Genomic DNA, 16,416 nt, shown 5'->3' with positions numbered 1-16,416 from the left:
CCTATGAACTGCAGCACACAGGATATTGGATATTGGGTTTTAATTTAAGTTATTATATTTAATGAGATCTTAAAAGAGCTAAAAGGAGAGTTAGCAAAGATGAAGGGCTCTTCCACAGTATCTCAATATTAACAATATTGGGAGGAAGTCTTAAATTACAAATGTATTCAGTTCAGTCGCTCAGTCGTGTCCAACTCTTTGCAACCCCATGGACTGCAACATGCAGGCTTCCCTGTCCATCACCAACTCCCGGACTTTACTGAAACTCATGTTCATTGAGTTGGTGATGCCATTCAAATGCTCATCGTCTGTTGTCCCCTTCTCCTCCTGCCTTCAATCTTTCCCAGCATCAGGGTCTTTTCCAATGAGTTGGTTCTTCTCATCAGGTGGCCAAAATATTGGACTTTCAGCTTCAGCATCAGTCCTTCCAATGAATATTCAGGACTGATTTCCTTTCGGATGGACTGGTTGGATCTCCTTGCAGTCCAAGGGACTCTCAAGAGTCTTCTCCAACATCACAGTTCAAAAACATCAATTCTTCGGTGCTCCGTTCAGTTCAGTTCAGTTGCTCAGTCGTGTCCTACTCTTTGCAACCCCATGAACCACAGCACGCCAGGCCTCCCTGTCCATCACCAACTCCCAGAGTCCATCCAAACCCATGTCCATTGAGTCAGTGATGCCATCCAACGATCTCATCCTCTGTCATCCCCTTCTCCTCCTGCCTGCAATCTTTCCCAGCATCAGGGTCTTTTCAAATCAGTCAGCTCTTCGCAACAGGTGACCAAAGTATTGGGGTTACAGCTTCAACACCAGTCCTTCCAATGAACACCAAGGACTGATCTGCTTTAGGATGGACTGGCTGGGTCTCTTTGCAGTCCAAGGGACTCTCAAGAGTCTTCTCCAACACCACAGTTCAAAAGCATCAATTATTAGGCATTCAGCTTTCCTTATAGTCCAAATCTCACATCCATACATAACCACTGGAAAAACCATAGCCTTGACTAGATGGACCTTTGTTGACAAAGTAATGTCTCTGCTTTATAATATGCTGTCTAGGTTGGTCATAACTTTCCTTCCAAGGAGTAAGAATCTTTTAATTTAATGGATGCAATCACCATCTGCAATGATTCTAGAGCTCAAAAAATAAACTCAGCCACTGTTTCCCCATCTATTTGCCATGAAGTGATGGGACCAGATGCCATGATCATAGTTTTCTGAATGTTGAGCTTTAAGCCAACTTTTTCACTCTCCTATTTCACTTTCATCAAGAGGCTCTTCAGTTCTTCTTCACTGTCTGCCATAAAGGTGGTGTCATCTGCATATCTGAGGTTACTGATATTTCTTCCGGCAATCTTGATCCCAGCTTGTGCTTCCTCCAGCCCAGCGTTTCTCATGATGTACTCTGCATATAAGTTAAATAAGCAAGGTGACAATATACAGCCTTGACGTACTCCTTTTCCTATTTGGAACCAGTCTGTTGCTCCATGTCCAGTTCTAACTGTTCAGTTCTAACTGCTTCCTGACTTGCATACAGGTTGCTTAAGAGGCAGGTCAGGTGTTCTGGTATTCCCATATCTCAAAATTTCCACAGTTTATTGTGATTCACATAGTCAAAGGCTTTGGCATAGTCAATAAAGCAGAAATAGATGTTTTTCTGGAACTCTCTTGCTTTTTCGATGATCCAGAGGATGGTGGCAATTTGATCTCTGGTTCCTCTGCCTTTTCTAAAACCAGCTTGAACATCTGGAAGTTCAAGGTTCATGTATTGCTGAAGCCTGGCTAGGAGATTTTTTAAGCATTACTTTACTTAAATGCAATTGTGAGATATTGCAATGTGTGGCAGTTTGAGCATTCTTTGGCATTGCCTTTCCTTGGGATTGGAATGAAAACTGACCTTTTCCAGGCCTGTGGCCACTGCAGAGTTTTCCAAATTTGCTGACATGTTGAGTGCAGCACTTTCACAGCATCACCTTTCAAGATTTGAAATAGCTCAACTGGAATTCCATCACCACCACATTTTGTTTGTAGTGATGGTTCCTCAGGTCCACTTGACTTCACATTCCAGGATGTCTGGCTCTAGGTGAGTGATCACACCATCGTGATTATCTGGGTCATGAAGATCTTTTTTGTATAGTTCTTCTGTGTACTCTTGCCACCTCTTCTTAATATCTTCTGCTTCTGTTAGGTCCATACCACTTCTGTCCTTTACTGAGCCCATCTTTGCAAGAAATGTTCCCTTGGTATCTCTAATTTTCTTGAAGAGATCTCTAGTTTTTCCCATTCTGTTGTTTTCCTCTATTTCTTTGCATTGATTGCTGAGGAAGGCTTTCTTATCTCTCCTTACTATTTAGAACTCTGCATTCAAATGGGTATATCTCTCCTTTTCTCTTTTGCTTTTGGCTTCTCTTCTTTTCAGAACTATTTGTCAGGCCTCCTCAGATAGCCATTTTGCTTTTTTACATTTATTTTTCTTGGGGATGGTTTTGCCCCTTGTCTCCTGTACAATGTCACGAGCCTACATCCATAGTTCATCAGGCTCTCCGTCTATCAGATCTAGTCCCTTAAATCTATTTCTCACTTCCACTGTATAGTCATAAGCAACTTGATTTAGGTCATACCTGAATGGTTTAGTTGTTTTCCCTTCTTTCTTCAGTTTAAGTCTCAATTTGGCAATAAAGAGTTCATGATCTGAGCCACAGTCAGCTCCCAGTCTTGTTTCTGCTGACTGTATAGAGCTTCTCCATCTTGGACTGCAAAGAATATAATCAATCTGATTTCGGTGTTGACCATCTGGTGATGTCCATGTGTAGAGTCTTCTCTTGTGTTGTTGGAAGAGGGTGTTTGCTCTGACCAGTGCGTTCTCGTGGCAAAACTCTGTTAGCCTTTGCCCTGCTTCATTCTGTACTCCAAGGCCAAATTTGCCTGCTACTCCAGGTGTTTCTTGACTTCCTACTTTTGCATTCCAGTCCCCTATAATGAAAAGGACATATTTTTGGGGTGTTAGTTCTAGAATGTCTTGTAGGTCTTCATAGAACTGTTCAACTTCAGTTTCAACCAGCGTTACTGGTCAGGGCATAGACTTGGATTACCATGATACTGATTGGTTTGTGTTGGAAACGAACAGAGATCATTCTGTCATTTTTAAGCTTGCATCCAAGTATTTCCTTTTGTTGACTATGATGCCTACTCCATTTCTTCTAAGGGATTCCTGCCCACAGTAGTAGATATAATGGTCATCTGAATTAAATTCACCTATTCCAGTCCATCTCAGTTCACTGATTCCTAGAATGTAGATGTTCACTCTTGCCATCTCCTGTTTGACCACTTCCAATTTGCCTTGATTCATGGACCTAACATTCCAGGTTCCTATGCAATATTGCTCTTTATAGCATCAAACCTTGCCTCTATCACCAGTCCCATCCACAACTGGGTGTTTTTGTTTTGGCTGCATCCCTTCATTCTTTCTGGAGTTATTTCTCCACTGATTACCAGTAGCATATTGGGCACTTACTGACCTGGGGAGTTCATCTTTCAGTGTCCTATCTTTTTGCCTTTTCATACTGTTCATGGGTTTCTCAAAGCAAGAATACTGAAATGGTTGCTATTCCCTTCTCCAGTGGACCACATTCTGTCAGACCTCTCCACCATGACAGGTCCGTCTTGGGTGGCCCCACATGGCATGGCTTAGTTTCACTGAGTTAGACAAGGCTGTCTAACTCTAACTCAACTTCGGCGCTCAGCTTTCTTTATATTCTAACTCTCACATCCCTACATGACTACTGAAAAAACCATAGCTTTGACTAGATGGACCTTGTTGGCAAAGTAATGTCTCTGCTTTTTGAAATGCTTTCTAAGTTGGTCGTAACTTTTCTTCCAAGGAGCAAGCGTCCTTTAATTTCACGGCTGTTGTCACCATCTGCAGTGATTTTGGACACCCCTAAATAAAATCTCTCACTATTTCCATTGTTTCCCCATCTATTTGCCATGAAGTGATGGGACTGGATGCCATGATCTTAGCTTTCTGAATGTTGAATTTAAAATTTTTCACTTTGCTCTTTCACTTTCATCAAGAGGCTCTTTAGTTCTTCTTCACTTTCTGCCATAAGGGTGATGTCATCTATGTATCTGGGGTTATTGATATTTCTCCTGGCAATCTTGATTCCAGCTTGTGCTTCATCCAGCCTGGCAGCTCACATGATGTACTTTGTAAATAAGTTAAATAAGCAGGGTGAAAGTATGCAGCCTTGACGTACTACTTTCCTGATTTGGAACCAGTCTGTTGTTCCATATTCAGTTCTAACTGTTGCTTCTTGACCTGCAGACAGATTTCTCAGGGCCTTAGGAAGCATCACTATGAACAAAGCTCATGGAGGTGATGGAATTCCAGTTCAGCTATTTCAAATCCCAAAAGAAGAGACTGTGAAAGTGCTGCACTCAATATGCCAGCAAATTTGGAAGACTCAGCAGCGGCCACAGGACTGGAAAAATCAGTTTTCATTCCAATCCCAAAGAAAGGCAATGCCAAAGAATGTTCAAACTACTGCAGAATTGCTAGCAAAGTAATGCTCAAAATTCACCAAGCCAGGCCTCAACAGTACATGAACTGTGAGTTTCCAGATGTTCAAGCTGGTTTTAGAAAAGGCAGAGGAACCAGAGATCAAATCGCCAACATCCACTGGATCATCAAAAAAGCAGGAGAGTTCCAGAAAAACATATAGTTTTGCTTTACTGATTACGCCAAAGCCTTTGACTGTGTGGATCACAATTTTACTACACTTCCATAAAATGTTGGCTTTCGGTCATCTTTGTGTGTGTTTTCTGTGTGCCTATGATTAATTTTACTCTAAGAATTCTCTGCATTTAAGGGATTTAGACAGAGAACTATATATCCCTCTGTGGACTGAGGTGTATCAAAAGTAAACATGATCAGGTGAAAAGACAAATGTCTTGCAGAGATAAGAGGGAATGGAAAGTACAGTTAAAATTGTATTAAATTTCAGTAATTAAGGTGATACAATTCGATTTCTTCATTAACTGAAATTTCTCTAGTTATATAGCTACAAAGTTAGAACTTTACTAAAGGTAAAGATATGTACACATTATATAACATTCTAAGACAAGATAAATGAGTGTACGTTTGAGAAGAACAAACAGCGAGGTACTATACATTTTCTGGGAAGGTTTTAATTTCTTGAGTATATTGTAATGATATAATCCAATAAAAAATTTTTGCTGTGAAAAATCCAGATAAAATTATAATTCAACAGAAACAGAATTATTTTCTCATATTTTCCATCATGTACAACCTTAAAGTTTGATTCACTATATTTGCATGATCCTGATTCATGTGTCAGATTTAAATGGTCACCCATTTGAGATTCTTGTGGAAATATCAGTGGCATTCTAGGTAGAAGACTGTGATTTTAACCTTCCCTTTATCCTAAATGTGTGACTCTGGAATAGCTCTTCACTTCCCTTGGCTATAATAGGAGACTATAATCTTCCTTATTTAGGTAAAAGATAAAATGCTGTGTACTCTACACAAGACAGGATAATTTCTTTGATACAGACATTTCAATGAGAAATTCTCTTTGAACATTATCTCCTAACTCTTTGTGTGTGTTAATAACAACATTGCTGGACTTCTTAGCTAACTGATGAGAACTTTACTGGGGGTTGATCTAAAGCTTTAGTGTGATTGGATGTCTCTCATTTAACTACAAAAGGTAGAAGCATCACCTTACCACTGCCCATGTTGCATGTTCAGTCCTGAGCTCATCTCATATCTAGCTCTGGCTATGTGTTCAAACTCTCAGAGTCTCAGGTTATCCATTAATTTTATACATAATTATCAATTATAATCATACTGCTGCTAAGTCACTTCAGTCGTGTTCGACTCTGTGCCACCCCACAGACGTCAGCCCACCAGGCTCCCCTGTCCCTGGGATTCATACTAGCTACTGGTAAACTAGACTATTTTTAGAAACCATGATTAAGATGATTCACAATTTATTTTCAAAGTTAACGTCTTGGTTCCAGAGCATCTGTCTCTGAAAACTGTTCATCTTTTGAAATTTCTACAACTTTTTACAATTTTCTTCTCAGATTATAGTATCTGATGAATCAAATGTGTGACCAAAATACAATAGAAGGACATTAAAAAATCTAGATACTCTCTCACAATATTTTACTTAGGAATAGAACTACAGTTACTTTTATCCCTCCAGAAGACACTGTAGTGAATTTCTAAATAGGACGGACTTCAAAAAAACTGAATGCAGATCTTAAATGTGACAAACTTTTGGTGGGCAGCAGAAGTGCTGCCTAGAGTGAACATTACTAGTGTTCACAAGCAATGCCTATCTGAACACTTTCCCGGAAAATGTGGGGCCTCTCTCAGAGTGCATATTTATAAAAGCATCACTATTTGGTGATACTAACGGTAATTTTCTGGAGTGAATATATCACTTTGAAGTGTAAGCATTTATTCTGTTATTTGCCACCTTGCTAGATCTCATAACATCACAATTTTTTTTTTTTTTGGTAAACTGATATTTTCCAAAAAAATATCTTTTTGTCTTGTATTCTTGGATAAATATACCATAGTAACTGATACCATATCAGACAATTAAAGGAATTAATGAAGATTCTGAAAGCATTAACAACTGGGGTACAATCAACTGACAGAATTTGACTTGGTTATCATTACCATCTTTCTAAATTCCATATATATGTGTTAGTATACTGTAATGGTCTTTATCTTTCTGGCTTACTTCACTCTGTATAATGGGCTCCAGTTTCACCCATCTTATTAGAACTGATTGAAATGAATTCTTTTTAATGGCTGAGCTGGTGCACTGGGAAGACCCAGAGGGATCAGGTGGAGAGGGAGGCGGGAGGGGGGATCGGGATGGGGAATACATGTAAATGCATGGCTGATTCATGTCAATGTATGACAAAACCCACTACAATATTGTAAAGTAATTAGCCTCCAACTAAAAAAAAAAAAGAATTTTTGACTTGGCTATTATTTAATCTGTGGAGGTATAAGCAATAAAGGCATAAATTTTAAGACAGGTAGCTGAACTCACCTACGCAGATGGTCCCGTCATTAGTAATGAACTTGTCCTGGTTGCTGCTGGATCTGAAGCCAGGCGCACACACACAGTAATAACTCCCCTGTGTGTTCGTACAGTTAGCATTCTCACCACAGGACTGGGTTAAATTGCCACACTCGTTATCATCTGTGGACATATCAATTTAAACCATTATTTTTACAGAACTGAGATGAATTCCTAATATTTTCTATCAGTTTTTGGGAATTCTCCCTGTTAAATAGTATAAGGTATGTGATATTATTTCTAACAAAAGTTGATAATAACAATTCACATTACATACTTGATTCTTCTGGTTTAAGTGGAAAACCTTTGCGGTCACAAAGCAAAGTAGAAACTCTTACTGCAAAAGCACTAAACACAGCTATTGAATTTTATTGGATTATTTTTCAAATGTTTACATATAATTTAAATATCACAATGTTAATGAATATCTTATTGGTGAACTCATAATATTCAGTCAATGATCAGTCACAATAATACAATAATCAGTCAAATGCATAAGTTAAAAATGAAAAATCAGAGATTACACATTGATATTATTTAATCATGTACCTTTTATTTTTGTCACTTACTCTCCAGAAGAATTGTGTGTTATCAGGTTTGTATCCCTTCATTTGTTCATTAATATATGTGTTTGTTACCATATGCATTGTGTGATATATGAAAGAGTATACAAAGAGAAAAAATAATATCATGATCCATAGTCCTTACTCTTATACTCTTATAATGTAACTTATCAGAGAAGTTACATAGATTCATAAACCTTTTTTAAAAATTAAAAAGCAGATTCATATTACCTGTCCAATAAATGAAATAAAAAATAAATGGTTCTCAGAAGTAATTACGATTGGTTGGAGGAGACATTAGATCTCCCAGTGTGCTGAACTGTGCGTCCCAAAAAGATATACTCAAGTCCTAATCTCCAGTGTCTGTGAGTGCGACCTTACTGGGAAATAGGGCTTTTGCAGATATAATCAAGTTAAGATGAGGGCATACTAAATTAGGAGGGGCCCAAGAGTGGTGTCCTTATAATACATTATGATATAATATAATGATGTCCTTAGAAAATTCAGAAATGGAGCCACAGAAGACAAGGCTATGTGGCAGAGACTGAAGTAATACAGATACAAGTCAAGGAGTCCCACGGACAGCTAACTAGAAGCTAGAAAGACATAAGCAAAGATTCTTCTCTAAGCCCTACAGAGAGTGGGGACCTTCCTACCCCAGGATTTCAGACTTCTTTCCAGAACTGTGAGAACAAACCTATGTTGTTTCAAATCACGGAGTTTGTGCTAATTTCTTACTGCAGCCCTAGGGGACTAATAGACCCAAACTGGCTAATCTCCAAGATAGGTACGTACTGATTAGACAGAGAGAAGCAAAGTAATTAAAAGGAAGGTAAAATCTGGGGCAAACATTCAAACATATGGGTGACTGAGATGTTTCTGAAAGCTGAGGGAAGCTTAATCAGTGGGCCCAGGGAGAAGTCATAGGGGAACAGTTGGATGAATTGAGTTTGGAAAATGTCTTGAATTTTTATTCTCCATTTTAATCAAACCAAGGTTAATGTGGGGGCTTCCCAGGTAACTCAGCTGGTAAAGAATCCGCCTGCAATGCAGGAGACTCCAGTTCAATTCCTGGGTTGGGAAGGTCCCCTGGAGAAGGGACAGGCTACCCGCGCCAGTATTCTTGGGCTTCCCTGGTGGCTTAGAAGGTAAAGAATCTGCCCACCTGGGTTTGATCCTTAGGGTAGGAAGATCCCCTGGAGGAGGACATGGCAGCCCACTCCAGTATTCTTGCCTGGAAAATCCCCAAGGACAGAGAAGCCTGGCAAGCTACAGCCCATGGGGTTGCAAAGAGTCAGATTTGACTAAGCACAGCACAAGGTTAATTTATTTTTAAAGAATGATTTATATAACATTTAATTTGTACACAGGTTATTGAACACATATATTGATAACTAAGAGTTGGAGATTTCCTAAATATTTTATAAATATTACTTCACTTGTTCTTTACATACATTCTAAGAAGCAGGTGCCATTATTATTCTCTTTAACTGATGAGGAAAATACGCCATAGAGAAGAAATGTAACTTGTCAGGTCACATAGCTATTTAGTTAGAGCCTAGTCGTCTGGTCCAATGCCTGTTCTCTTTGCTGTTGCATCCTGCTGCCTCTGCAAAGATCACTTTACAAAGCAAATATATAAGGTAAGAATGTATCTGATGGATTGTGGGTCTATTTTGAGAGAGGAAAAGATATTGAGGTAGAGATTTCAGAAGAAAAACAGAAACTTTATTTGTATTCTGTCTCTCACTTAAATTTTATTCCCACTTATTTTCAAACATTACAGATATAAGTATAGAAGTTACCATATGACAGACAACTAAATGTGAAGTCCTCTTTTTTTTTTTCCAAAAATTACTACTATGGTCTGGGCAGGTAAGATTTGGAAATCCTATTTTTTTTTTAAGATATTCAACCTATGAGGCTCTATTACATAATTTTATTTTATTATCTATATGTTTTATCACTTTGACTTAGTATATCAGTTATAATAGGCCAACTGCTACAAATATATCCAAACATGTAATGATTCAACACAATAAAAGATTATTTGCTGCTCTAGTCAGAGGCCAAGGTTAGTGTTCAGGTTGACGGTGCAGCTTCTTCCACAGTGGTTCAAGGACCCAGACTTGCTTCATCTAATGGCTCCACCACCCCCATTGGGCCTCCACACTGTCTGTATTCACCCTACTGGGGAGCTGGGTTCAAATAGAGCATAAAAGAGTAATAAGCCACAGCTATAAATGGCACCCATCACTTTTATCCATATTCTATTTACCAGAATTCATTGAAATGTCCACAGCTAACCACAGGGAAGCTGATGGCTGTAGGCCAGTTGTGTGCCAGGAAGAAGAAAGAAGAGATTTTGAACAGCTAAAGTTCTCTGCCATACTTATTCTTTCACAAGAAGTGCTTGGTTGCTTCAGTCGTGCCCGACTCCCTGTGACCCTATGGACTGTAGCCCGGTGCTTCCCTAGAGACTCAGCGGTGAAGAATCTGCCTGCAATGCAGGAGCCACAGGAGATGTGGGTTCCATCCCTGGGTCAGGAAGATCCCCTGAGGGAGGGCTCATATACATATACAACATGCCTATGAGGCAGGCATTATTGTTATTTTCAAGTTAAAAAAAAAGCCTAAAGTATAAAAAGCTAGAACAACATGATCAATGGCACACAGATAAGTAGCAAATTGTGACTAAAGCCTTAGGTATTTTGACTGTCAAAGAGATCTCACTCTTCTTAAGTACTATGCTATAAAGAGTTCATGATAGATATTATTTTTCAAGTGTTTGTTGTGTGCTAGACACTGTGATAGGAAGATTACCATAAAATGGAAATACACTGTGACCACCTCAATAGGTTGTTAAGAGATTACAAGGAGTTCATGAGCAGACAATGCTTACAGTGGTGCCTAGCATGTAGTATGCAATATACAAGTACACTATTTCCTATATATTGTTATTATTAAGTTACTAGAAATCTGATCCAATTATACCCCACTTAAAATTCTTAACAGCTACTTGGCCTTTAATATGTAACATAAGTCCTTCATAAGTGACAGAGACGTATCCCTTCTCATGAAGAAGTCAGCTTCCAAAGTCTGGAAATAAATTTAAGTTGCTTATCCTTAGATATGTATAGTAATAAATATATTCTTAAACTATAACAAAGATCTCAAAAAGTCCAAATTCCATTAGTATATGGATAGAATATATCCATACTAAATACAAAGAAGAAAGATCAAAATTTGTTTCCTTATAACATTTTACAAATTCCAATAATACTGTTCATGATAATTTATTGAAAAGCCACTGGAAAAAAAGAAAATAAAACCTATTTGTAATTTTATTACATGAAGACAACCACTCATTCTTTGAGGCACCTCCATTTTAAAGATAATTCAGATTATGCAGAATCTCCATTTCTTTTGTATATGGCCTTATATAGTACTTTATTTTAAAATTTTAATATTAACTTTATTTTGCTAAAAAATATTCCATGTTCTTAAAAGTCATTCAAAACATCAATAAAATGATATTATTTCATTTTGACATAGAAAAAAAAATGCAATTTACTTATAATATATCTCTGAAAATAGACTTTCAAATATTTGAGACCTGACCTTGACTGTTACCCAGGAGCTTCCAAGCTCAACAAGTGTAACACCTTCATCACCCTGAGAACAACCTTCAATTCAGGTCTATCTCACAGTGAACTGCAGGACCCTGTGTCATATCCACTTCCGAGGACTGAGGCAGGCCTGTCCCTACAACAAAAGGGGCAGGCAGCACCTAGAGTGCTCTTTGCTCCGAGCACAGGCCTGAATCTCTGCTTTCCTCACAGGACCATTTCATTTGCGTATAACCAGTTAATAAGAATAACTCGTCAGTCTATAAGAAGCAAGATCATCCTCTTCAAAGCCTAGAGCAAAGCTAGGCCAGCCCTCACACCTAGTATCTTCTTCACGTTAAGACTTCAGGCCTCTGTTCATTTCTCCATAGGCACCTCTCTGACACTTTGGGTTCAATTCCACTGTCTCCTCCAAAGTTCTAATTTTCGGTATGTAGTCTGATTTATTCTTCTGCTGCTGCTAAATCGCTTCAGTCATGTCTAACTCTGTGCGAGCCCATAGACGGCAGCCCACCAGGCTCCCCCGTCCCTGAGATACTCCAGGCAAGAACACTGGAGTGGGTTGCCATTTCCTTCTCCAATGCATGAAAGTGAAAAGTGAAAGTGAAGTCAATCAATTGCATCCGACTCTTCACAACCCCATGGACTATAGCCTACCAGGCTCCACCGTCCATGGTATTTTCCAGACAAGAGTACTGGAGGGGGCTGCCATTTCCTTCTCCCTGATTTACTCTAAGGTGAGTAAAAAACCAGAGTGCCTCCCCCAGAGGCTTCCCTGGTGGCTCAGACGATAAGGCGTCGCCTCCAGTGCAGGAGACCTGGGTTCGATCCCTGGTCTTCAGGAAGATCTCCTGGAGAAGGAAATGGCCACCCACTCCAGTACATTTGCCTGGAAAATCCCACGGACAGAGGAGCCTGGTAGGCTACAGTTCATGGGGTCACAAAGAGTTGGACACGACTGAGCAACTTCTCTTTCTTTCTTTCTTTAGAGGCCAACAACTTGGAAATGTGTAAATGCAAAGACTGAGTTCTCAGAATCTTGGTTAGGCCAGAGAGGTGGGTGACTTAAAGTCTGACTCCACCAGGAGCCAGACAATAGAAGGAAGTATGGCTTATGATACAGGAAAGCACACAAATTTCCTAAAGGATTTAAATTTTCAAAAATTTGAAAATCATATTAAAAATTTTTTTCAGATTTAGCATTTGGCTAGGCATTTGTCACCCCTAAATTAAAGCATATAAATGTTGAGGGAGTTAAGTAAATTTGCTGAAAATGTGATAATAAAGTAAGAGAAATAGGCAGGTCATCATATAAAATGTTGAAGAGTTAATACTTTATTAACATGTGTGTATTAATTATTAATTTATCTATTCTGTACACAGAGATATTGTGTAACTTTAGATAACTATATGCACACATATACTCAGAAAGCAAACATATATGTCTATACATTCATTCAAAATAAATTAGACTAGTTTATTAAAATTACCTGAGAGCATGTCACAAATTGACACAGAAGTACCTAAATCAAGTTGAAGAAAACTACTTCATACACATTGGATTTGACTCAATCATTCAGTTACTCAAATATTTATGGAACTTCCCAGTTCCCAAATGTGAGTATGTCCACATTGGGAAATAAGTAAAAATTAATCAAAAAGTCAGGATCTGTGCCCTGCTGTCAGAGTTCACATTCTAAAGCAAGTTAACATAGGAGCATGTAATTGAGTTCTTATTAAAATAAAAGTTTCAATTTTTATCTCAAAATTTGACTCCTTTCACAGCATACTGGGAGAAGTTTATATTAACTTTAAAAGGAATTGTGCTCTCGGATCAGTTATTGGTAATATAGAAAATGATGAAGATTGCATCCCCTGTGGTCTATAGCTGCAAAAATGATATGCAAAAATACAGAGGAAAAGAATTCACTAGGTCTGAGTTATTGGTTAGAGTCCGAGAAAACGAGCCACTTTATACCACCTGATTGTTTCTGAAAACAAATTAATGTACTGATATATTATTTGATTTCAACTTATTTTCAAGTTTTGGGTATCACATTAACCAGCAGAAAAAAAACAAAATAAAAAACAAAGATTCACACTGATTTTTGTGTTTTTCCCTACTATGCAGTCTTGAGCACTTGACCTCTTAGCTTTCTTATCAGGAATCTGGAAATAAAAACATTTTCTAATCTATCTCCCAATCTTCTGGGCTGGATATATGATATAGACAAATTCCCTAAATGGTCTGATTCCAATCTTGTTCCTTCAAATACCACTTATCTGAACGTAACCTCTTCTCTTCCCCCAAGAGAGTGGAGATGGGCAAAAAATTATCTTTGTGAAGTAATATATAAATTTGAATTATTTAAATAGCTTTAAACTTTCCAGTGTCTAACTTAACAAAAATGAAGTTTCAAGGAGAAAATTTATTTGAATGAGTATAATATAGGAAAATATACGACTGTTTCTTTTGTGCTCTTATCTCCATTGTTTATATCCATATATCAGTTTAGTCACTCTCTGTGATGCTACATTTAATTTATTGTGGGATTATAAAATAAATATTTAGATTAGGATGTCACTTGAAAAATTCATTGTAACACCATTAAAGAGAAGACATTATTTAAAAATGATCCAAAAATGTTAATAAGGAGAAATACTTGGCATTCTTTCAGCAGAAATTCTTACTGGCTTACGTTTAACATAGCAAGTTGAACACTACAAGAACAAAGACACACACCTAACATATAACAACAGGATCCATGGCTGCTGGAGAAGACAGACAAAACCTCAAATTATTACCATGTATTGTATATAACAAATAAACAAGTTATTTAGCCATATACTGGTAACTCAGAGAAGCAATGGTTTCCTTAGCAAGTTTTCAGGATAAAAGGGGGAAGGTTATTATCAGAAAAGGTTTAGAAAAGGAAGAGAGGATTAAGCCAAGCAGTGAAGTATAAGAACTAACACAAAGAAAATGGGCCCCAACAATCCATTCAAAACAAGGAAAGAACTCACCCAAATGCCTGAAGCCTGCAGAAGAGAACAACTATTAGGCGCCCAGGTGGCTCAATTTTAAAAACTTTGTTTATCAATTCAAGAGAATCAAGAAACATGGGTTCGATCCCTGGTTTGGGAAGATCCCCTGGAGAAGGAAATGGCAACCCACTCCAGTATTTTTGCCTGGGAAATCCCATGGACAGAGGAGCCTGGCAGGCTACAGTCCATGGGGTTTGAAAAAGGGTTGAATAGCAAATAAACAACATATTGTGGAAAACTGGGTATGATGGTAGAGACTGTAGGGCAAGATTCTATGAAGATATGTATGGTCTAAAGTGGGAAAATACTTGCTAAAAATTTTGGACTAAATTCAGTGGTTAAAGGATGAGCATCATCAGATTTTACATAGTAGAGAAATCTGATTTGATTTGATCTCAAAACAATTTTTGAAATATAAGAAAAATGAGGTAAGACCCAGGTAGATCTGCTAAAACACTGTAAGACATGAAAAACTAAAACTAAACACAGTCAAGGAGAAATTAGTAAAGTGGGTTGGATCAGATACATTTAAGTGTTAAAAGTCAGTCATCTGGGGAGGAAAAGGAAAGTGGGTAGGATTCAACTAGACTAGGCATACACTGAAACTGTCATCTGGATGACTACCATCTGATGTTCATATTCTTTTTTCTACTTATGTGACTTCAAAATTTTTCACAGTAAAATAGTTTTAAAATATTAGTGTGGCTTGGAGACTAACTGGATATGAGTTAGTTGGGCAGAGGAAGCAAGAATGATTCGCAGGTTCTGATTTGGAGGGATTAGCTGGGTATGTTGATTTATGAGGACAGAGAGAAGCATAGGAGGAAAAGATTTGTGGCTAAGAGCGAGTTCATTTTTGAACAGGGAGAGACTGAGTTGCCATTAGGACATTTGGAGTATCCACAACTGGATACTCCACAGGGCAGCCATAACTTGTTTAATCACAAGCTGGAGCTCAAGACTGCCTACTTCTCTTCTAGAGGATGGGTCAGAAGCAGGAGCCTGGCAATTACTAGGCTCCAGTGCAGGGAGCAAGCTTGCTGCCTCCTTTGCACTCATCTCTAGATGGATCCTTTCTCCTGACCCCTCCTGCTTTGATCTCAGTAGTTTAAATGGACTCTGCCTTGGCGTTATCACACTCCCTTGTTTTCCCTTTTCCTTTCTTCCGTTTTGTTGTTGTTGTTGCTGTGTTTTTGTATGCTTCTACGTACTTGAGTTTGCTTCCTTAGGATGTGAGAGTAGGTAAAAAGGACCAAGGGAGCCGCTTAACCTGTGTGTGGTCTCAGAGTGACCGGAAAGTTCCTTGGGGTTCCACATGATTCAGTCCAGCCTATCAGAAAACTACACAGGGCTTTAACATAACGCGTAACCATCAACCAGAAGTTAGTTGAGTGCTAACTAAGCTTCCCAAAAACATATACCAGAAATATCTCCTCTCAGTATATTTTTGGGAAGCTTACTTAGCACTCAACTAACCTATGGTTGATGGCTAGTTACTGGTTCATTGTGGACTTATATTAAAAACTAGATCAGCATAGTACCTCATAATCTGAAAGAAGAGAGAAAATATTTTTCAAGTATTCTGCTAGATGGCTCATTTTAGTTTATTAAATCATTATAATAACACAATGATTGGTATGATCCTCATTCTACTTACTAGAAAATTAAAGCTGAGATGGATTAAATCATGCTAGCTTAGAGAATCTGTTGTACTTACTAGAAAATTAAAGCCAAGATGGGTTAAATCATGCTAGCTTAGAGAATCTGTTGTACATGGTTTTTATATTAATATTTAAGATTGCCTGACTCTAAAAACCAAGCTATATCTTTGTATTGTAGGGTGAGGTGTATTTTGTAAAGTTTGCTTCTAAACAAGTCATAAATAGTGGGTATCTAATTCTCCAAATTCAAGAGTGATAACTGGAGGAATGACACATTTTGGGCAACAACCATATAATTATACTACTTTCTGTATAATAAAGTAGAATTTTACTGGTTTTATAAGTCACTGGCATTCCAGAATCTGAACAAGATTTTAGTTTATATTCAATTTTTCAA

The 16,416-nt window shown here is 38.1% G+C and overlaps 1 protein-coding gene across 3 annotated transcripts in view; it reads right to left on the bottom strand.

The window, feature by feature from the left end:
* ADGRL4 (adhesion G protein-coupled receptor L4) overlaps nucleotides 1-16,416 on the bottom strand; it is a 151,769-nt gene that overhangs the window by 58,305 nt on the left and 77,048 nt on the right. For all 3 annotated transcript variants that reach the window (XM_070467868.1, XM_070467867.1, XM_020889675.2), the window contains exon 3: nucleotides 7,092-7,244. In XM_070467868.1, coding sequence (XP_070323969.1) covers nucleotides 7,092-7,244 — 153 coding nt within the window. The remainder of the gene's footprint in view (nucleotides 1-7,091; nucleotides 7,245-16,416) is intronic.

The sequence above is a fragment of the Odocoileus virginianus genome, chromosome 5 (genome assembly GCF_023699985.2).
Source record: "Odocoileus virginianus isolate 20LAN1187 ecotype Illinois chromosome 5, Ovbor_1.2, whole genome shotgun sequence".
NCBI classification, from domain to species: Eukaryota; Metazoa; Chordata; class Mammalia; order Artiodactyla; family Cervidae; genus Odocoileus; species Odocoileus virginianus.
The sequence above is the reverse complement of the archived record's forward strand: the minus strand, read 5'-3'. Positions and strand labels throughout refer to the sequence as shown.